Genomic DNA, 24,526 nt, shown 5'->3' with positions numbered 1-24,526 from the left:
AGTGGACTTTAAAGTAAGAGTATACGCTCTGCTTACTATTCAAGCACCCTAATAATTTAAGTACACAAACCCGAGCTTGCTCACAATTGCAAAATTCTGGAAATATCTTGATATCAAAACGAACTTTAAAGTTTATTAAGAGCACAGCATCAAAATGTTGTGTGAAATTATAAGTCTCTGTCTCACCTCATTGTCCGACTCCACCAGGACCTGGTCATATTCGCTGAGAGCAACCAAAAACATGATGGAGGTGACGTTCTCAAAGCAGTGGATCCACTTCCTCCTCTCCGACCTCTGACCCCCAACATCCACCATCCTGATTGGAACATGATGGGATGAAGGGCAGAGGGGAAAGAAAAACTTTAATTAGCTGCGAGTCTTTACTGGGTAAAGTTTTCTAACTCACTAAATATTATACTCAGCATCCACTTTAACATTCGTTAAATCTTTGAGCTACTTTAATCAAATAAGACCTGAACCACAGAACGCCAGGGGTACGCATGTCCTGAAAACGTGTTCAGCACATGCGTTACAAATAAATTAAATATTAATATTCAATCCTGAAGTGATTCAGCCAGGAACAAGACACGGATCTGAAGCACGTCAGGACAGAAATACATTTCAGAAAATGGATCTGTGCAAAGAGGATTCTTAATTTGTCATTTTCAGTGGCCAGTCAATAGATTTCAAGGACGCTGTGGTAGCAACCCAATATAAAAAGAAATGAATTTGCACTGTCTAATGACAGGGGAAATGTTCCAAGGTGAACCAAAAGAAGCATAAGGAAGTGTATGCACACATACAAACAACACCATCTTCCTCTGAAAAGCGCAATGCAATAGAATCCATGCAGTATAACTAAAGTGTGAAGGCATATAAGAGGAGCACAGAGAGTGGGGAGGAACAAGAATGCAGAATTAGGAAATGATTATTTTAAATAATCAGGAAGGGAAAAAAGTAAGAAGATGGAGGAAATTTCTTTAAGGCTCATCGTGTTGGCTTTAAATCTAAGGTCAGGAGATCTGGATCATGGATTAAAATGCACTTCTGTTTGGCTCTGGGCTCTTCCAAAAAATAAATAAATAAAAAAATAAAAATCAAGAAAATGAAAATGTAGCAACACCGAAGAACCTTTGGTGCTCGATACAGTGCCGGTCAAAAGTTTGGACACACCCACCCATTCTTGTGTGTCCAAACTTTTGACCGGCACTGTAAGAATGAAAGTGGGCCAGAAAGTTAAGTCTCAGCTCCATTTAAATAACATATGACACAGTGAAAGTTTGATGAGACAAAGGTGAACTGAGCAAGTCTGCCAGAAGAAATGACGGCATTGATAAATGGGGCCCTCCAAAAGCAAGCCTAAAATAAAAACTCCTTTATATTAAATGACCTCCTTTGTTTTCCTCTAGCAAGGATGAGTGACCTACTTAGTTCCATAAGCTCTCCTATGCTGGATATTACTTCAAAAGCCAATTATGATGAAAAAAAAAGAAAAGAAACGGGCCTCATGGAGAGGTCCATCATGAAAGCACTCCTTGTTGCAGCAGCACCCCTGTCAGCTGCAAGTATCCTTGGAGTCCTACGTGCGATTATTGCTTACAGATGCACATGTGAGCACTATGGATGAGTAGTTAGTCCTCCCAAGCAGGAAGTCGGCTTAGAGTCCACCTGGTGACATAACTGTTGCATTGTTGTGTAACGTTGAGGGACACGCTGCGTCTTCAATGAGCCTCCTATTCACCCACTGATGAGAGAATTCATCACTTGGACAAAAGCAGACCTCCACACACAGGTGTGAAGAATATAATCACGTTTACAACAAACTGAGCTGAGGAATTTGTCTTGCATCAAGTGCGCTGCATGCTCCACTGCAGAAATCACCAAATTAGCAATTTGTTTATTGCATTATTCTTCCATTAAAACCTGACATTTATTGCCTCTTCACATGCATTTTTCCTATGCATATATATATATATATATATTTTTTTTTTTAATATGCTTCTTCAGTCTCAGCAAAAAACCTGATGTCACTGAGAAAATGCAGTGATTCACCATCATCAGCACAGCCAAGCAGAGTAGAGCCTATTGGCTATCTGCAGCAGGGCTGCTGGGAACCTCTTCAACACAGCCTCATTGCAAGCAGAGTTATTTCTAGCCTTGCCAAGCGTAGGAGGGGGCTGACATGATGGCTTCCTATCGATTTGCACTCTTCTGTAATCACTTGCGTTTCCTGGGTCCATCAATCTGCTCATCCTTTAACAGGAGGAGGAAGGGAAGCGCTTGTACGTATTGGTGGCAGGTCCTAAGACATTTAGTTTCTATGTCCTGTTTTCCAGGTTCCACGTCAGGACTACAGAGAAACTGAGGAGGACTAAGATGTAAAAATACAGCCTTGGAGCCTGAGACGTTTAAAAAAACAGAGCTAGAGAAATGTCATTTGTCAGCATTTTTTCCCCCTGTGACTCATTAATCTCGAGCCATTTTTATTACAAATTATACTTCATTTGGTTAGGGTGCATATTACATAGGCTTAAATGCTCTCAACAACCAAGTACCCAGTTCCACTACCAGCCAGCCAATTTGCTACATGCCCGTCTCCCATTTCCTTTCCATCTATACTCTGAAGTCTTATCTAAATAAAAAGCATTAATAACCTATGCAAAGTTATTGTATGCATACAATCCAGAAATCACAATTTTAAACTGCGTACAAACAACTTTTTATTGTTGTTTCTTTGTGTTTAAAATAATCGATTTGAGATTGCGTGCCTTTTACTGTAAAGAAGCTGCAGTAAATGTAAAATGCTTGTCATGGAGGTTAGAGAATGTGACTGTTAACTGAACGAGGATCTTCAGCACTGGTCTTTCAGTGCATGAGGATTTCTCAAGGAAGTAATGAAATGATGGAGCACATACAGCAAGTGATAGAAACAACGATTTGGAATCAGTCCCGTTCGATGACATCTGCTTGTGATCCTTTACTTTAGACTGCAGATGGAAATCCCGCACTGAATACTTTCACATTTACAATGAGCGAGAGGTCACGGAGAGTCGTGGAGAGAAAGCTGTTTAGATGAAGCTCAAATTATCTGCGATTATCCTTGACATGCACCAGAAACTGCACCCTGAAGCAGATCAGTCAGCTGCAGGTGGTGCAGTTGGTTCTGATCACACATTTCCACACATGCATAGTATGAAATTAGACTGGGGATTGCTAATGATATGATAGAAAGTGTACAGTTTTTGATTTAATATTAAATGTTGCAAAATAAACTTTACCATAACGACTAAATCTTTAGATCATCAGCTGTAGATATACTAGCAGATCAAGTTTGTTGACTTACTAATTGATAATGATATCAGGATAATGCACCGTAGGATAGATCATGGTTATAATCAAACTTTGAGCGCCAACTTACAAGTGGAGACAAAACACTTTAACCCAAATTTTGTATACCCAATCCCTTTAAAAATCTGTGTCAAGATAATGTATGTCGTCTTCTACCTGAAAATGATGCTTTGCAAGTCGAAAGGGTATTCTATGATCCCAGTGGTTGGGATTCGAACCCTAAGCACATCCTGTTGGGTTGGTAGATAGGACGGGTCAGCAATACGATCCAGATCACTTAGATAGCTAGAGACAAGAAGGACAACAAAAGACAGAGGGAGGAAAGAAAGTGAAGCATACAGCAGATAAAGCATATCCCATCCAAAAGCAAGTGCATCAGTCCAGATGCAACCAAAGATTTCCGAGGGTTAGGCGTGGATGGGGGACATTTCACTCTAGCGCCCCTCCAAATGAAATTGAGCTATATCCTTGATGGCAGCTCTAAAAGACATAATTCTCAGTTTTAACTTTTCGCACTGTCAAAGAGCTCAAAGTGAAGGCTTGTAGGTTTCTAAAAAGATAAGCAGTATCCTCTAAAGTTAAATTAAAAACAAATGTGTGTAAAGTCTTGTAGCTTAAGGCTTAAACTCAAGGCTAGTCTTTGAGAGTGTACCATCAGGAATGTGCTGAGCCTTGCTGTGCAACACAGTGTAGATTGCGATAGCGGCATCGACGGTTTCCAACTGGCTGACCAACTTTTCTGCAGCTAGCCAACCAGTAACACCAGCAGGAGCACTAGACACCAGTACCTGAATATAATATTCTCCAGGTTAAATGGGTACTCAATGATGCCGGTGGTGGGCACTCGGACCCGCAGCACATCTTGCTGAGTGGGTACATACCCTGGTGTTGATATTCGTTCTAAAGAGTTAAGGTAGCTGCGAAGGGGGAGGGAACATAACAGATGCACATGTATGCACAGAGACACAACTGTCAAGTAAAAGACAACATGCACATGAACAGTGCTTTCATTGTCAAGTTGCTCAACTCATTTTAAAATGGATTCAATAATTCTTTTGTTCTTGTTTTTCTGAGGTGCAGAGCGAAGCATCCAGCATGCTGAGCTCCACCTGGGACCAATGCATACGTTGTTATGCACATTCACGCACTAAAGCACTTAAAGTGCTGGGTAGATGTGCACATGAATGTAACACGATATAAATGCAGTAAATTTAACCTTGCCATTTAATTAAAAAAATAAAAAAATACATTTCCCCTTTGTTCCAGTACAGATCTCTCACTTAGATTGTCCAAGCTTAGCGTGCATTTAGAAGATGTTTTCATCCTTTTAAGCATTTAGCTTCAGGTCTGAACCCACGTCCTTATGACCCCATTTGTGTCCACAGGTTTCAGTTCCTACAGTCCAGCATCTTTCTAAAGATGAGTAGCTTTGATCTGGCCGTTGTACCATAAAGGCCTGCGTGGTAAAACACTAAAGTGATGGTTGTACATGTACAAAGAAGCTAGTACAGATAGTTCTTTGTCCCAGACTCCTCAGCTTGAGCGAGTGGCCCAACTAAGTGACTGGTTTCCAAAGGTTACTTTGCTCTTTGACATTTACAATTTTCTTGATTTTCATTGTCCAGAACTGTACTCTGACAATCATTTCTTACAGGTCTGCACACAGTTCTTTAAAACTTGAGGCTATTTATAATTAGGAGTTTACCTGTGGCTACTTCATTTCATTGGATAATTGTAAAATGCAGACCCCTGCCATAGCAAATGCTCCAAGTATGCATGCAAATTGACATTTCGGTTTTATTAAGTGTAAAAAACCTTTTGTTTTGCCCATTTGTGTTGATTTATGTGTAAAAATGAATAGAATCCATATTAAGATGAGTCTGAAACATAAAATATGGAAACCCTGAAAGGGGATGACAAGTTTGTTTCTTAACAAAACACTTCCACTATAAATGCATCATGCAAAGCTTCAGTTTCATCCCAATCTTCAACTGTTCAAAGGAGCCACATTTGGCTCAAATAGATTAATGCAGGTTGGAATTGGCTCTATATATTACTACCGTCATTTATAAACCTGCCACGATCTCCTCATGCCATCTGCTGAATTCTGTTCTCTTGCTTCAACCGAATGGATGTCGTCCGTCTGCCCCCCCAATACTTTTGTGTCATTTTTAGAAAACAAAAATATAAATTCTAACATGCATTCTTACACACCGCTTAAACATAAGGCAAATAGTCATTCAGTAAATTATGAAATGTCAGACGTACTACTTGGTCGAGTCAGAGAGCTGGTACTCTCTCCTGCGATCATACGCTTCCTGGATGCCAGGGTCAGCCCACAGCATCTTTATCGCGCTAATGTACGGCTGCTCGAACGATACAACCTTCTCTACGTCCACGTCACGCACCACCAGGGCATTGTTCTGGAAGAACAAAACAAAAACATACAAAAAGACGTTTAAGCAATGCTTCACAGCATTTCTAAAAATTATTTCATATTAAAGTTCATGATTTGAAGTACCTAAACACATGTGGAGTTAACAGACAGGAGAATACTGTGGATTTATTTTCCACCGCTGGAAAACTCTTAAGCCAACACAACACCAAAACATGAAGTTCTTTAAATGGCCACCTAAGACTGGCACCATAAGTAGGTCCATCCCTATAGGCTTCCATGGTAAAATGCTCAACTTTAAGAATGACATTAGCATGTTTAGAGCCTGGTACAAAAAGCGTTTTGGTTTCAGCCCATTTCTCCTCTCATCACTATACAGAGGTTGAATTTTTTAAACCCATCTGGGTTTTTATAAAGGCTTACAGCATGGCCTATTAAGCAGACACAGATAACTGTAGCTGATCCGTCCACTAGGCTGATCTGAGACACTTAACTGGGCCTCTCCACTTCGTGGCGTTTGTGTGTTCTGGAGCAATTTCAACGCCATTATTTGCCAAATAAATGCAGGATGGAATTAGCTCTTGGATTGTTAGCAATGTTGCTTTACAGCAAAAGGGTTCCCGATTTAAATGGTCTCGCTGGCCTTCTGTGTGGCATTTGCATGTTCTTACTGCGCCTGTATGGCTTTCCTCTGCATGCCCTGGCTTCTTCCCACAGTCCAAAGACATCTTGGCAATGTTCCCTCTAATTTTTTAAGTGTCAGAGCGAACACACAAACTCCCTGAGCGGTCCCTTGGACCACTGTGAGCAACAGCAGACGTGTGCACTGTGGTCACGCCAGCATCGAATCCATCCAAGTTACATGGTTTATTAAAATGTTGTTTTTACTCACAGGTGGAGAGCGCTTTCCAGCGCTTTCCTTAGAAAACACAGTTTTTACCGTTTCTTCCCGCAGTAAATATGAACAACTATAGTAATCAGGAAAAAAAAAACCAAAACATTGCATATATTTTTTTAATTATAACTGGTTTTACGTGGCCCATCAACACATTTAAAAACTGGTCCACACTTTTTCCATCAATTGTTCCGTCTGTCCTGCTCACATCTCCAGTGGTTGTACACGTTGTCATTAACGTGGCTTCACTCCACATCAGCCGTATATGTGAATCGCATTATTGGCTGGACTATGGGATAAGGTGGCATCGATATAATCCAATACTGGAGCAGCCAGCCACTTACTGACTAACACTACAAAACAGAATTGTTAATGTATTTATTTTAATTTCAATTCAGGTTAGATTTATTTGTGCGCAACACAGACTTTGTGTGCAGAGACCGTCCCAGCAGTGCGCAATTGCGCACGCGCGCAGCTTAGACGGAGCATGTTGGGTTTAGTGTTTATTCTAAATTGGCCGTGGATATGAGATGGAATGTATGACTAACTGTGGCTTGCAGTGTAAAAGCCCTTTGACTGGTCAGTAAGACTACAAAAGTGCTATATAAAATACCAGTCCATTTCTAAATAATATGGCTTGCTGTGTGGTAAAACCCCACCCAAGAAGTCTCTGCTGCAGTTTTCCTGAGTGAAAACCTAGTATTTTCTTAGTCATTACTTCTTAGCAGGTATCTGCGTGATGCAGCCACACAGTTTATGGATGCAGCTTGCTAATGAAGCTAGCTAACATTATTGATGACATGGTATGACATACTATAAAATGCCATTTCAAAAAATATATATAAAGAATAAAGCTAACATAGAGGCTTTAACGTCAAAAGGTGTTCACAAACTAATGGGTACATTAACTGTTATACACAATATTTGATGTACACTAAGATCTTCCCACATATGTTCCCAGCAAATTAGCCAGTACAAGTACTTGATGCACCGATGCCATCCAAATGCTATAACAATACATTTCTGCCTCCTAATAATACACACCTTGTTCTGTTCATACTTGAAGGGGATCTTAAGGTTCTCAGTTGCACGGATCATGGCCTGCATCGAGGTGAAGATGTTCTGGTAGACCAGTTTGGTGAAGCCCTTCTTGTCTTCATCTGTATAGCCTGAGCCATGGATTATTCTCATCTGCTTGATGAAAGTGCTCTTTCCACTTTCTCCAGTACCTGGAAAATAGATGGGAGCAGTAAGCAAACTGCTGAAAGCAACTGTTATGAATGGACAAACTGGTGTAAAAGGTATCTTTCAGTGTGCTGTGTGTGCGCCCTAGGAACAAAAAAGTTACAGCAGCATTATTATTTTCTTGCAAACATTTAACAAAAGAAGAAGAAAAAAAAGAAAAGACAGATTCAAATGAGATAGTCGTCAATTTACACAAATTGAAATCTAGAGGAAGCAACCATTCAAATAAATACAAATATCAACCATAACACATGATTTGTAACCCATCCATGTAACACTTCTGCACTTGCCATTTTATAGTAATGTAGCCTGAAAATGTATTTTTGCCGAGAGCAAACTAAGCAAGAAGTAAAATAAAAGACTTGTGGGTACAAATCAGTTTTCAACAGGTCAACCAAGCATTCCAGAAACTAGTTTAAAAGTAGCCTTTTTTAATATAACTCGTTTCTGTGGCAATAAATTGGTCTGTCTCTGCAACAGGCTGGCCTCGTCTGTCCACCTACATCTTAGCATTGATGCATGAGGTCAAGAAGAAATGTGCACCATCGTGTCCACAGGCAATAATCCAGACCTCAATGTCAAGCCCTTCTCTGCTTCACCAGTTCAGGGTGTATGCATTTCTGGTGAGATATTTGAGCATTATATAACTCACTGTAAATAACTCTCCAGCTCTAAAAAACAAAGCTTAAACTACATAGATGTTTCTGGGGTTAATTATGGTCAAGCTATTGTCTTCTTCCCTCCAGTCCAGAAATGTGCAATGTAACAATGCAGTGCAATGGTTGTTTTGGCAGTGGTTCCCGAAAAGGCCCGACTGACCACACGAGGGCTGCATGGCTCACCTCAGCTCAACAAAGAGCTGGGTACAGCGAGTTCACTTCTCCAATTTTGTATCACTCATCATGCATATGCACATGTGCATAAACACACAAAAAGACCAAGTCACAGACAAGAAAACCTGCTTGCACATGCAGAGAAGGAACTACACATAACCCCACAGATCCCCCTCTCTCACTCACACAGGCACTTTAACTTCCCCACAAGACCGTCCACAGCAGGTTCTGTATCTTTATATGGACATATTCTGTGAGCAAACTACCACTCTGGGCTTGGAGTCAGACTGAAAGCATCAGGGTTTGTATGCTGCGGACATAACCCAAAGAGTACGATTTAAAAAGACAAGGCAGTTAGCAGCCTAACCGAAACTAACCCTCCAGTGTTACCATGCAGCGCTTTCTCCAGCGCAATCGTCTCTTCCACCCCCATTCCACCATCTATTTTCTTCCTCTACAATCCTGATGGAGATCTCCACCGCTCATCTCTCCATCTCACTTCTCCCAGCACTCAAGTCTGAGTCACTGCAGTTTTAGCTGCACACGCTCGATCAGGTCTCTACCTTTCAGTCTCATTTTTGCTTTATCTCAACTAAAGCTGCAACTGATAGCATGTGTTAACCAAGTCTTTAGCTTATAGAATTTTAATATTACATGTTTTGTCCACAAGTCTGCTTAACCAGATGTTGTTACAGTTACGATGTGCACAAATCTCGACACTGCATGGTCCGTCTTTATCCTCCTATTCCAAAGGGCTTCAGCTATAAGATAAATTGTACATTTCTGAGCTTACGTCATTATAGTTAATTTACAGATTTCTGTAAAGGAAAGCTACAACTCAAGAGAGCAGGCTGTAAGGTGACCTTTATTTTCACGGTACCGGAATTTAAGTTGAATGTTTAATAAAACATTCAACTTAAAGCCATAAATGACAAGATCAAATAGAAAGTTTGATAGCTGTTAAAATATTTCAATATGGGGTCAAAGTAGAACTTATTACACTACCATTCAGCACAAGTGGCTGAAGGCAGGCTGTGTGTAAAGGCCTACATTGATATTTACAGCTACAATGTTGAATCATAACTGTAGTTGCTGATTAGATAATGGAAAGCACTTTGCGTTTTGAAGCACAGCTCGTATTCCCAAGACATAGTAGCTGAAATGCCTTCCAAGGATGCCGAGAGACAAGTTTTGCTCTCGCTGAATGAAGAGCACAGTCGCGCGTACAGCGAAGGAGTGCCCTGAGCACTGCCTGCCTTCTAACCAGAGCAGATCTTTCACTGCAGAAAACAGGTCAGGCAACATTGGAGTTTCCCCTTCAGACAGAGTAAGTCTTTGAGAGAGGGACATAAATAGCAATTGTTAAGACAGCCCTGGAGAGTTCACTCTCCTATTGACTGAAGAGTTGAACAGAAGGGAAGTGTGTTGGTGGGTTGTGAGGGACATTTTCTTTCTTACCTCCTTGGCTTCAGCAATACGGTAAGTTTAAAAGCAACAGCTGAGAAAAGGTGCAGCTATCCTATGAATTTGGTGTGTGTGTGTGTGTGTGTGTGTGTGTGTGTGTTCCAGCGTATTTGCCTTTCCCAAACAGCCAGAGGAGAAAAGCATGTCTTGCAGGCATGATCAGCTTAATTCAACAATTCCTACTGTTCTCCCGCTTAACTGGAAAACCCAGCCGAAGCGTTTCTCACGGACAAGCAACTGTACACTCACTGGAGCTACTCCTGAGGGGTAATGCTAGTTCCCATGGCAACTCCTACACTGGACCTCTAAATACACGGCTGAAAACAGCAGCTGATAGGCTTCAGTGTGTATTCAGAGAGCCCAGTCAAACATGCAACTTTAAAACATTTTTTCTAATCTTACAGCTAGGGCTTGGCAACGAAAAGAAAAAGATAATTTGTGCAAAATAACTTCATTAGAAATGAGACCGTGTTAGTCAATAGAACTCACACCATCCATATTTTAACAGACACCATAAAAACCAAAAGACAATAGTAGCGTTGTGCCAAACCAATCGTGCGGTTGGATTATAGCTGGAGCCACGTTGGGTTAGGTTCTCGCACAGAGTATATGAGGGAGAGCTAGCAGGGCACGTGCTAATGTCTGGGCTACTGCACCATACGCACCAGCACGTTACGGGCGCGACTGAGATCAGTGACAAAATGACCAAAATGTTGAGTAGCCTTACTGAACATAACACACCAATGCACACAGCCCAAGGCTCAAAACACGAGGACAGTGTAGAAAAGAAAAGGAATTCTGCCAGCAAGCACAGTCAAAATGTCAGACTTAAGTAGCGGATTAACGTAGCTCACCCTCGTTACCAATTCTGTCCATATACATTTCTCTCAGACGGCACTTTCCCATCTACACAGAGTGTATAGAGACAGTGTAACACTTAACTACCGCATCGATTTGAGGTCAAGTCACATTGGATTCAGACGAGCCTCACTTCATTGAGACACTACTTCACTTCTAGTGTTTTTAACTTATTTTTTCTTCATCCATTTCCCCCCCATTTCGCCATAAGCAGCCCACAGCTTGCTGAATGTCAAGTTTGTTTGTTTCTCTCTCTTTTTCCTTTTTTTAATTTGTGGGGTTCAAATTATTGAAAGTCTATACTATAGAAATGGCAGAGTAGAGCTGTAATATTTTAATTTTGTGCTATAATTACACTGAACTGGCCAAAGAATTTGGTTGTACCCATTTCACTGAAGGCTGTGACCGATCTGTCAATTTAACACTGGCCAAATGCCCAAAGATAACGTGATAAAGACATGAAAGACTAAAGCAGGGCGATGACCAAAAATATTTATCACGATATACATTTGAAAATTTGCGATAACGATATAATTCCACAACTTTATTAGTGCAAAAAAACAAAAAAATCAATGTATTTTCACTTAAACAAGCAGCTGTTTTTTAATGTGTATTAAAGTTATATAAAAATGTAACAATGAAAATTCCTTGCTGACATTCTCTGCCATTCATTTTCTTATCGTTGCCCAACATTATACCGGTATTACCGCGAACGGTATAATATGGCCCAGCCCTATGAAAGACCTACCCATCCACTTTTTCATGAAGACTTCGTTGTTTTTTGTTTTTTTTTTTTAAATGACAAAATGTGAAACAAAATACAAAAACACTTGATCCACATCTGTCCTTTTACAGGCAGTGCATCCTTAGAATTTGAGCTATTAAACAGATAAGTAGACTTCAGCAGGAAAACTGTGTAGAGACTATAAGATTGTGTATTTGCAAGTTGCCCTTTGTTGCTTTCTGCAAAATTTGACTTGCTATATTCTAATAAGGTCCAAAAGTAAAGGTTTTGTATGCAAAAATGAATGCACTGGTGACCTTTAACAATTTTGAAACCCCCAACACAGCAAAACCAGAGTGGAAAAGCCCAGTAACTCACTTTTGATCGTTAACTGAAGCAGAACCATCTCACTCTGCCAACAACATGCTCTAACCAAGGTATTAGTCATTTAGCCAAATAACCATTAACTCACAAGGAACATGAGAGAGGTGGGGGGTGGAGTAGCTACTGATCCATCTTATTTGGTTGAATGCAAGGCTTTACCTTGCATTAACTAACAGCTTTGCATTTAGTCAAAAAGACAAGATGTGCCAAGTGCATGCAGAGTAAATGATTCCTTAAAATTTCTCCGAGCACATCAAAAAGGAAGCTATATCCACTTAAGCTCAGTGCTGGGAAAGACTAAAACGCTGGAGGCTGTAGTTACTGTACAGGAACTGAATGAGTAACTGTCAAGTGGCCGTATTCACCTTGAAGGAATTTAAGAACCTAACCTGATGACCAGTGCAGCCATGTTTTGGCTTTTTCCTCCTGTAGAGTCAAAAGGCAGTCTAGTTAAGGTCACCATTCATTAAAATACAAGAGCAAAAAGTACTCATATTTACTTGAGAATTTATATTTTGTTACCCCATACCTCTTAGGCAAGATTCACACAGATATTGCTTCAATGCTAGACAGTGGTCGGGGATCACTGTTGGTGCGATCATCACACTGACAACATTCATTCATTACATTTAACACAACTAACAGTTAGCATTAGCCAGCTTAATGCCTGTACACTGTAAACAGTCAGATTACTCAGTGATCATCTTCAGTTTGAGATTAAACTGCACAGACACCAACACTGTTCCCAGGATATTTTTTATAATGTAGTAGCAGCCATGCTGGAGCAATATGAATAATACAAAATTCGACTGGCTGACTCGTGCATCGGTGCTTGCAAAGTTGAACTTGGCAGCGCAAAGCAGAGCAACAGATACACAATTCAGTTGGGCAGCACATGACACACTTCATTTAACGTGACCGAAGACTGAAACACCCACAACATTTCAACCATACACCAAGCTTTAATCTGGACAAACTAGGAGAGTTTCTTACATCATGGCTGCACAGAGCACTCACTGGTGAACAAACTATTCAACATCCCTCATATACTGAGGGACGTTTATCCCATCTTTACTCTAAAAAAAAAAATAATAACAATAATTAAAGAAAAAAAAATCTCCATGTATGAGTCATTTAGGGCTGCAACGATTCTTCGACACAGTCGATGACGTTGACTATGATTACGCAGAATTTTATTGTTGTGACATCAATTCTCAATGGGTCACTTTTAGGGAGTTTGTGCGTCGCATTGATATCTTGTTTATGTTAGTATAGTAATGTTTGTGTTTCTACGGTAATGTTTGAACAGCAATGTTAATGTTTGCATTTGTACAGTAATGTTTATGTTAGCTTACCTGTCAAACGTCTCAGGGTGATGCTTGCTAAGCTAACACCATTTCAGTTTTGTTAGCTGAAATGTGACAGTAAAACATTAAACAGAAGTAGCTAATTAATAACTAATAGTTAATATTAGGTAGTTAATCTGGGTGGGACTAATATATAGTGAATGCTACATCGTTTCCAATTCTGTTTGGTTCTGTTTAACTAGTAGGCATGTCAGTGAGTTTGTCCTGAAAAGAGACTCTTGCACCTCTCAAATGGATAAACTCATGACAGTGAGCATCTTTAGCATGGTTATCAGAAGCTAGGAGCATCATCTCAAAGATGAGAGCAAGCCTCACTTCAGAGGATGTTCACTGTAATCGTGAATTCATGAACTGAATCATCTATAAAACTTATTATTTTGGACTGGGGGGGAAAAAAAAAAGAAAAAAAAAAAGTTCAGCTTTAGTTGAACTCATGGACAGAAGCCATTTTTAGTTTCCTATTTGCACATTATTTTCTCATTTAAAACAATTCTAGCACTTACCCAATATTACTTAATATTTTTATACATTACATTTTTTATTCTGACGGTCCTATTGAGCAATGTTAAAAATACATTTGATATTTTCAAATTCATACACTTCCTGGGTAATTACTGTAATTTGCTGTGGGACGAGAAAACAGGGCAATATTCAGAGGTGGGCAGAATTGAGCCTAAAACAGGAGGTTTGCCCACAGGAAACAGATAAATGTTACTGAAACGATCGAAATAATCTTTAGTTGCAGCCCTACAGTCATAAATGTCAATACTAAAAGAGTGACAAATGGCTAATATTGACCAATATAACTTCCCAACTGAAATATCCAGATGTTTCCCTATAACTTGTTCTGATTGAATGCAGTTAGGTAGACCGTTAAAGGGAGAGTACAGTAGATCCTAAAGTGAACAGGTGCATTGCCCTTGCAGGTGCACATAAAATACTCCGAATCAAGGCTGCTAATCCTTTCTTAATTAACTTGATTGCACAACTCTGTTGCTTGTGAAGCTCACACACAAGAATTTCACTCACATGTGCTGTACCAATGTACCTGCACATGTGATGTGACAATAAAAGTGATTTGATTTGATTCTTGAGTTGTGACAGCAATAAATAAAATGTACCAAATCATTTTTACATCTTGAGAATGCATTGCTACAAGTATAAGTTTAACTGAAACATGAGCTGATTCAGAATTTACACAATAAAATACCATTTACCCAACTTTAGCCGGCTGACTTAAGGTGTCACTACAGTATCCGAGTTGCCATAGCTAAAATGGTTCATTTCAAACAATGGATAAACTGAGGCGCTGCACCAAGGATGAGTACAAAATAAATAAGGAATTATCTGAAGTTCATGATGATGCTGCTCGTGTCCAGTCCAGAGCTGATTTTAGCGCCAGTCCAAATCAAACCGATACTGTGGCTCTGTAGTTTTAGATAGCAGCATTGCACAGTGAGTGACAGCAGTGCACCTGGAGTTTTGCACATCTAGAACTCAGAAACCAGTTGTTTGCTTCCACTAACAATAAAAACAAAAAGCAATGTAAGCATGCATATGTTCTGCCTCTGGTGTGTCACATCTCATTAACCACAGGAAAGAAGAAGAAACAACCTTAATTTTCCTTACACTTTAAAAAAAAAAAAAAAAAAAAGGAAAAATAAATAAATCCACCATGCCCTAGTTAAAAATGCAGACAGACTTGTGGGCACCACATACCAGACACCTGCCAGGCCATTCCTCTAACCAACTGCTAATACATTTACAGCTACATGTGTACTTCAAAGACTGTTCCAGTGACTGTCATTTTTCACATGCCTTCCAAATAAGAGGCTGACTGGAAGGAATGGGTAAGGGGAAAGGGAACCCGAGTCTCCCGTCCTCCGTTTGTAGGGTTGAAATGTGTCTGCATAAAACAAGTGGACTGTAAAAGCACATCAAGATCTTCGCTGAGAGAAAGAATGAGAAAGAGACAGAAAAGGAGAGGGGCAGCAAGCACAGGATCTCTATTCCAGTTTTGAGAAAATTCCTGGCATACTTTTCCTTCTAAAGGACTTGCATGTCAATTTAATCATTCTGCCTATTTTGGTTCCCATTTAATCAAAACACTTGTTGTACTGGAAGAGCAGCATTTCTCACTAGACAGAGGTTTCGTAGTTCACAATCACTCAAGTAATTGTGATTCGTCTTCAACTTCACTTCCTTCTTCCTAGGCCAAGACTTTGTCAGGAACTTGTCTACAGCAAATTTGTTGCTGTGTAAACATGCAAAAAAAAGCTTGTCTTTTTAAGTAGCTGCACAAGCATTACATGTGTGCATAAATACCAAAAGGAACAAGGAGGTAGTTATGTAGAAAGTGCTACCTACAGATATTTACTTAATTCTAGTGATTTCTCAAGAACGTCAGCAAACTGAAACTAGTTCTTTGTGTAAGTGCCACAGCTGCTCATGAAATACAAACAATTCATAACCGTGCCCAACAATGATGTGCTCTATTGAAAATGATCAATATTTTGATTGCTATGCGTCTGACATAATTTAATGGTTCTATAAGGCAGGTAGGCGGGGCCAGAAGGACTGGGCGGTCTTTCACAGGCCTGAATGCCACATAACTGCCAAAACTCTGGGTGTGCCAACATCAGTTTGCTAAACTAACAAAGCTGCCAGACAAACAGGGCAGAACTACAAACACCTACCTGTTGTGCCTTTGAACTCCACTGTGAAACTCAAGCTTCCTTCTACCAGGTACAAGAGCTTAGGACTGCATATGTACACATCTGGGGAAAAAAGCTAAGCAGGATGGCTGATGAAGTACAGGCATAGCAGCACTCATGACATAAAGTGGACTAATAAATCCTTTTACAACAGAACACATGGATCATTGGGTCTATTATGGTCGTCTGTGACGGACTACAGACGCTGCTTACCAAAAGGTCCAGCCTAGAAATGCTTGTTAAAGTAATTATTCAAATTTTACTAAGCAGAGGGCCAGGTAACTGTTGGGTCTATGATATTACACAGCCAAATCTTAGCAGTGTTCTCCCAGCAGATGGGAGCACTCTTCCTTACTTCTATGATGGCAAGATCTAAATAAGATCGTCCAGTGACAGCGATGGAAATCTGCAGTTCTCTCCTGTATTTTGTTGTGTCCAAGTAAACTGGAGCATAGCCATTTGACCGGAGCAATGTGCAACCACTTTCTGCACAGGTGTGTGGACATTAACCTGCTGGCACAAGCACTGATAATGTTGACAACACTCAGCAAACAAATCGGACATTATGTATGCAAAGTAGGGCAGCGCAATATGGCCAAACATATTTATCACGATATACATTTGAAAATTTGCGATAACCATATAATTGACGGAAGACAAAATACTTTACAACTCCACAACTTTATTAGTGCAAAAAAACAAAAACAAAAAAACAAAAAACAAATGTATTTTCACTTAAGCAAGCAGCTGTTTTTCATGTGCATTCAAGCTATATAAAAATTTTACAGTGCAAATGGTAAAAGTATTTCCAGTGGAAATTGGCCAACATATCCTGATCATAACCATGTATAATATCCACAGAACTTAAGAGGTTATCACCGCCATGCTTTTTCCACCATGTGCGTATGAAAACGAAGGCACTGCGCATGCGCGTTTTACCCATATTCTATCGCGATATTTCATTTTCTTATCATTGCCTAACATTATACCGGTATTACCGTGAACTATATAATATGGCCCTGCCCTAACGCAAAGTACGACAGATTCAAGCAAAATTTGAAATACAATTTGATTAAAGCATAATGCGATCAATGGTTAAAATAGCTCTCAAGTTTGGATTTAACCTCATCTACTGAACTGCATCCAGTTTTCACAAAGACACAATCTCTCCAGTGTGTCCTGGGTAGAGTTGCCAGAAGGAAAAAACCCTAAGATATTAATACTAAAATTTTCAACAATAGTGAAACAAACAGTGCTCTCTTTGCCAGGTGGCACATAATTTTACACGGTACTAGTGGTGCAACGGATCAATTTTCTGATCAGCAAAAAAAAAGGACAACTTTTTAAGTATGTTTTGCCTATTAAAAACATTCAACTCAAGACTCATTCCACCTAATTATACAAAAACAAATTAAGGTGCAGTATAGGGCAGTACAGGGCTTTGTATCTACCACTCCGCTATGATATAATGAGCGGTCACGGTCACGCAGCTTTCCGTTGACCTGGAGGTCAACCCGTTTGTAGTTGGGCAACAAAAGATGCCTGGGACAGTTCAGCCATAACTTTTCCTGCTCATATATGCTTGGAACGATCTTGTCACTGAAGTGGACGCGCAACAGGATACCATAGCGTGGCTCAAGCACGTTCATCACAGTTTAAACCCCTTGTTTTGCACAAGGAAATACGGCCTCCCGTCTGCAGCTAAACACCCCAGTAGCTTTTGTAATAGCTTTAGCCCGGTCGGACTGGGCAGCAAAGGGCTGCTTAAATACCGCAAACTCCTCTGCTCCTCCACTTGGATCGCTAGCGCTGACCATAACTATCGCTTGACAGACCTACCACGCGCACCATACACACACTTTTTTTCCTTCTTTTTTGAATCTTCGAATCACGTGCGTGCCGAACCGTGGAGTGGGATCGGTTCGGATTACGGATCAACCGCGATCCGTTGCACCACTACACTGTACCATGGCAGACCTTCCTCTCACCAACAACCAAAACACTCAATGTTCATCACAATGAACACTACTTTAAGAGAAATTTTATCAGTAAAGTTCTTATTTCAACAACATTGAAGTAATAAACAGTTTATAAATGTTAACCTGGCCAACACACATAGTTAGCAGGGTAATTGCTAATAGTTACCAATGACCCATTGGCTACATTAGCCACCAGTTATCATTAACGCAGCGGTCAGCAGACTATAGTCATGGATGGAACATCAAACTGTGGCAGCTCAGACTGTGATCAAATGGACAACTGGGAGGGTTGCTGGCTGTACAGAGCAGCGGGGGAACCATGGCAGAACTGAGTCAAGAGTCCAGAGTGTGAGGAACTAGTCCAAGCAAATAAGGAGTGATATCAGATGGACAAGCGACTGTTTTTACGTGCTGTCGTTAGAAACAGCGACGGTAAACCCAGCATGTGGCTCTGCCGTCCGCTTGTTTATTTTCCACATAAACCTTTCAAAATAAAGCTGAAGATCCTGTTGAGATTTTTCAAAATAAACTGAAATGATGACAAACAGAAGGACCAGTCAAAGAAAATCGAGGACCTTATTTCTAAATGAGGGGCTAGCATGGACATGGTTGGTTATGAAAAGTCTGACACGGACCAGAAAACTGTACTATGCAAATTATGCAGGAAACCGGTCCCCACCTCAGACTCAAACACGACAAACCTCTTCTGCCACCTACGCAAGAATCACGTGAAAGAGTATGGAGAGAGTTTACGGATGAGAAGCAAAAGAGAGCCGTCAGGTGCTAGAAACAAATAAACCTTAGACTCAAACGTTAGAACAGGCTTTTCCCTGCAGCACGCCGTGTAATAAATACAAAAAGAAAATGGCAGCCATTACAACTTATGTCTAAAACTGTATAGTTTCATGCAACGGTCAAAACACGTTACTCCAGGTACACGACGACCAGCTGAAAACACTTCACGCAAGTCAAGTTGCCCGAGATTCACAGAATTTACTGAGAATGTAAAATGTTTGTGATATATATCGCTGTCGGAACGATAAATGTTTAAAATCGGGATATGAGATTTCACTGCATCCCTTCAGTGCAGATCAGTAGAGGCTATACTTCAAATTACTCCCACATAATGAGCTACCTACAACTCAACACCATAGTTGAGGGTGGGAATGTAGATCAACCAGTATCAGGAGCTTTGCTTTCCCAATACGTTCTCCCTTTATGACAACAGAGAAGATAATAATCTGACAATGTGATAATGAGATGAGCAAAGAGACACTTGGCCAAGCTCAGCATTTTGATCAAAATGCTAATGCACACATGCACCAAGTAAAAATGGCAATGTAAAACTTGGAAAACATAGTTGGGTTTTAGTACTTTGTTTTTAATAAAAACCAAAACCCAAATTAATGCCCTTATAGTCGGCCAAAAGTACATTTCTTAACATTTCATTGTCTCAGCAGTGAATTAAGAAAAGCACTGCAAATTCATCAAAAATTAAAAGAGTAAGTTGCAACCAAAATCATTTACTTTCATCTTAATTCAAAGTTGATAAAAATGAGGTTTACTGCAGTGTGACCACTGCTGTTTACATTTCCACAATTCAAAGACAAACTCAAAACTGATTAACCAGTACGAGTATCTGAATACTCAGCTCCACATACAAGTCCTCGCTGTAACAACTGTCTATATCCTGCTAACAGCTGTGACATGCTGTCAGGGAAGCTGGTTTTATCACAGCTGACTGCCAAGTGCAAGTGAACTGTAAGTAGATCCAAATTCTAGGTGGGTGAATGTTAAAAACAAACAAAAGAATGACTGGTAGTTGATACTGTTATGCCACATTTCCAGAAATTAAGCTGATACGGATGACTTAACCACCATTCAGTACTGCTAGACATACATTTGCAGTATTTGAGAATCCAGGAAGGAAACACTGCCTTCAGCAATGCTATTATGGCTTTGACTATAGCTGATAAACCAGAGGGCATCCCCTACCATGGCCCACAACTGTATAAACACACAGATCTCTCTTTTGGGTCATTTTATCCTGTGTGTGGGTTGTTCATCTGTACTGTCTGCAGTTTTGTTATTTCTACCAAACCCAGCCATGCCAGCCGTTACCTTGGCAGCAGCTAACAGGGATACAAATAAATATGGCTAACACAGGGCTTATCTGCTTGGCTTTCTGTAAGCCTTACTAAGAGAAACCATAATAGGCGTAGGTAGGCTGTATACATGAAACATCCTTGGGTGTTGCCAAAAAACAAATACTCATTAACCCAGATACTACCAACCTGTTTGTGCAGTGCGTGCATTGACAGATGAAGTGTGTGTTCAGTGTATGTGCATACATGCATACATAAAGTGTCCTGAATCCCATTTCAGGTAAGTGTTCAGGTGAGTATCGGGGCCTTAGCGTTTGAGCGTACAAAATGTGCTTTATTATCCAGGTTTCACTGAATACGATCTCAACACCAAACAACAGCCACAAGCCGTTAAGGACTAGCCGATGAGCTGAGCGTTTTACTGCAGGGTCTACCAATACTAGAAATGTGGTAGCTTGTCATCTTACTCTGAATGTTATGGTTATTATAAAAAATGCTTTTATAAGAGTTGTGTTTCCCATGATTTATGCTGATGTGCTACAGTGGGGCACTGTGTGTTTGCAGGAGAGTTGCAGAGCAAACATAGCTGGGATAGTGACAAAACAAGAGGAATGGTTCAAAATACGTTTGCCATTGTTGCCAAAGCAGTCATAAGAACTTTACATAGCCGACGGCAGGGCTTGATTGATCGCATTTTAATACCAATGAAAATTAAAGGATACTTTTTTTGCACTTCTGCTAATAAGCACTGTTTTCTTGTTTTCTAAATGAAGTACATTCATTTTCTTTGCAGCAGTGCATTTTCACCTTTCCCGAAAAGTTCAAGCTCACTTGCCGTTTATGCAACTTGAGCCAACGTGATTAAAAGGAAGCCCTTAGTAAACACGAGCCATCTAAAGGAAGAAAACAGGCTTTCAGTAGGTGAGCTGATAGCATGACCACTAACTAATATGTCTGCAGCCGCTTTGGTCTGACAATCGCTTGGGATTTCTCACGCGGTCCACTTTCTGCAGTGAGCAGCAGTTGGATCACGGTGGTGCTGCTTGCCCTGTGGCTACTCTGAAAGTATGGCCAAGGCATGCAAGTTCAGTGCTGCCTGGGCTTCTTTTTGCCCACATCCACATGTGCAGACTTCCCATAGTTTAGGATGCAGGCTAAGAGCAGGTCAGCATTTCTTTGCAGGACTTGCAAGTTCTAATTATGAATCCGCTCTCTACAGGATGACCCAGTGTCCCATACAATGGCCAACACTTTATTAATTTGCCTTCCCTCTGAATTAGATTTAAAGTAACAGAGAATACCCTATGAAAACTTCAAAAACTGCCTCATCTATAGGTGTATGAATACTCAGCCCCATAATGTTTAATATTCACGATCACAATATCGATCAAAACAATTGTAATAATTATTGCTGCCTAAGCCAACAGTCACTATAAAAACCCATCACCACAAAGTCCATCAGTAAAAGACATTTTAACCCCAGGAAGTCAGAAACCAACTTATCAAAATATTTCAAAGAGTGTTTAAAGTTAAACACGTAGGATTTATTTTAGAGATAAGCAAACTTTTGACTCCTGTGGTGTTAAAGGATAATTAGGAGCAATAAAAGAAGTTTAGTTTAGTACAATTTACTGTTGTACTTTATTCCTGTAGCACTATTTATATATTACAACGGTGCAGTAAGACAAAACAGCAGTTCTACATAGATGAATGAGAAGTTATGGGAGCGCCAAACAAAAAACATGCGTTTATTTCCCACATGCAGAATTTTATCTCTGTGGCTTCCGTATAGTTCTAACTCTTTCAAGGACAGCAGAGTCGGCTGCTGACATACATTAACTAAACTGATGGTTGCTGCTTTTGTCATACAAAAAATTAAATAAAGCCCTGGGCTTATATTAAGCAGCCTAACAAGTGTGTAAGACCATTACAAAAACACTTCAGCAGTATGAAAACGTTTGGTGTTCTATTTCTTAAACACGAACAAAAACGGATGCAAGCAGTTTTGACCGTTTTAAAGACGTTTGCACAATATGAGCAGTATTGCATGAGAGAACAGGTAGGTTTATAGGCAAGTTTTTCAGTCACATGACTCATTTAACCTTGAGTCAACAGTCGATCAACATAAATGCCTGAATGTCTCCAGTTATTGTTTGCACACTGCAGTGATGCATATCCTAAACTGCCTTTTCTTATGTTCACTGCTAAAGGACACTGTTACTTAACCCATCACAACGCAACTCTCTGCTCATGATTTATTGTTATATTTCTGAACGCAACTTCACATTTACTTTCAAATTTAAAATGAAAGGAAAATTATCCACCCCATTACCGATATCTGTCAAAGCTTCGTCATTGTTCGGGAAGCCAATTAATCACAGCCTGTATATCACTTATAATTATCACAAGCATTTGTACTAAAACTCTGTATTCAGTAAGAAGAGCAAACAAACTGTACACATTTAATTACTTGTGACTTTCATTAGCTACAGAGCAGGCAGCGAGCACTCCTCTGACCCTGACTTTTACACCGTGTACTTACAGAAGAAATCAGGCCTGTTGCTGATAAACAGCTGGAATAATTGCCTTTCAATAAAACAGCAACACTAAAAGGCAACAGCCATTTTACCCCTATATCAAACCCAACTTAGGAGAACTATAAGCATACTGTACGATTAACTACTTTTGAGCTTCATATTCAATTTGGCACAAACGTTCAAGCAAAAGCAAGCAAATTCCAAGTGTCACTTTCTTCCTTCTTATAAGTCACAAAAATCCCAAATCTAACAGCAAATCTAAGAGGTTACAAGCCAGTGGAGATAAAAGATCTAAGGGCTATTATACATTCAGTCAAAAACATAATAAAAAAGCTACACTAAGCATGACAATCTATAAAAGGGATGAAAGAGGTTTCTGTTTTCCTTCCTCCCAACCCCCATTTACTTCTGGTTACCATGAAGCATCGACTCCAGTAGATCAGAGTGACACAGGTATCAGTTTTTAGCATCCGAATATAAAGAGAGGAGGAGAAAAGAAAAAACAATTGTTGGTTCTAGTAGGGCTGCATCTCAGTATTTGATTATTATAGAAAGGCATCTTGCCATGTCCTTTTTAGAACTTGGAAATCTCATCCAAGGTTAGGAACTTGACATTTTTGGGAGCATTAAAAAGAAAAAAAAAAGGCACTCAGAATAGTTCTCTACAAGAACATTTGATTAACAAAAAAATTATTTTAAACTGTATAAATTACACACGATCTTTCTTACAATCTAGTCATTTTTGATACCACAAGAAAACGGTTACTTTTTAATCCGCTTATTTTTAGTGTTAGATGCTGATGGGGCAGTTTGTGAGAACACCTTTAGCATCAGGAAGTCAGGATTCAGTCACCTGTGACAAATTACACAGTCTCTCAAATATCCTCTGGCATGTCAATGAATTTGTGCGACTTACTGTGAAGTTTACTTAAACTCTATTTCAGGTTACAACGCAAGACACAAACACCAAATGGCATTCAAAGGCATAATGGCTCTGCTAATCTACCTTTAACGCACACAGACACACACCTGAATAGCATTTCCAGCTCTCTGGAGAGGACTCATTTCCCACAGCAAGCCACCTCAGTGCAGGCCTTTTCTAGACTTAATTAAAATGCAGCCCTTGCTCATCACTGAAGCCACACTTCACTCCGAGGTGTGTGTGCACAGGAACAGGCAGAATCTACTCAGGGACAAAATATTTAGTAGTGGAAGTGTTCCAGTTTCTGACTGTAGTTCAAGTAATACTGGCCATTCACTTTCAAGAGTCTGTGTGAAGGGCAAGAGAGAAGCTCGCTGGCAAGATTTAATTCTCAAATAACCTCCTCCATCATTTACAACCCAGAACTGCTTACATCCACCGACCTTGGCCAGTCTCCTCCCTCTGCTGTCTTATGGGTGGTCTTCTAACAAAAAGAAAATCAGCAGGGGAGACGTTTCTCATGAATCATTGTGGCCAAAGATGCAAGACTACGGAAGCTTTGAAGAAACACAGTAAAGATTACAGACTGCGGATTTTAATTCAGTCGCTGGTTTAAATTCCTGGGTGAGTGGCTGCTTCCAGCTATTCCACCGTTAGACTAAAAACACAACCTGAACCACACGAGTGCATTTTGCTTTGCATATCACATCACACGCAAATCCTGTGGTGATCGGAGCAATTTAGCTCGAGCAATCG

At 40.1% G+C, this 24,526-nt stretch overlaps 1 protein-coding gene across 4 annotated transcripts in view; it reads right to left on the bottom strand.

Moving 5' to 3' along the window:
• LOC102205713 (guanine nucleotide-binding protein subunit alpha-11-like) overlaps positions 1–24,526 on the bottom strand; it is a 34,622-nt gene that overhangs the window by 8,631 nt on the left and 1,465 nt on the right. For all 4 annotated transcript variants that reach the window (XM_005734082.2, XM_005734081.2, XM_013911115.1 and 1 more), the window contains 4 exons: positions 7,683–7,867; positions 5,617–5,771; positions 3,505–3,633; positions 187–316 (listed from right to left, as the gene is read on the bottom strand). In XM_005734082.2, the coding sequence (XP_005734139.1) occupies positions 187–316; positions 3,505–3,633; positions 5,617–5,771; positions 7,683–7,867 (599 nt within the window). The remainder of the gene's footprint in view (positions 1–186; positions 317–3,504; positions 3,634–5,616; positions 5,772–7,682; positions 7,868–24,526) is intronic.

Source organism: Pundamilia nyererei, unplaced genomic scaffold, assembly GCF_000239375.1.
Source record: "Pundamilia nyererei isolate P.nyererei 1_Seehausen unplaced genomic scaffold, PunNye1.0 scaffold00056, whole genome shotgun sequence".
Lineage (NCBI taxonomy): Eukaryota > Metazoa > Chordata > Actinopteri > Cichliformes > Cichlidae > Pundamilia > Pundamilia nyererei.
Note: the sequence above shows the minus strand (reverse complement) of the source record. Positions and strands in the feature narration are given on the sequence as shown.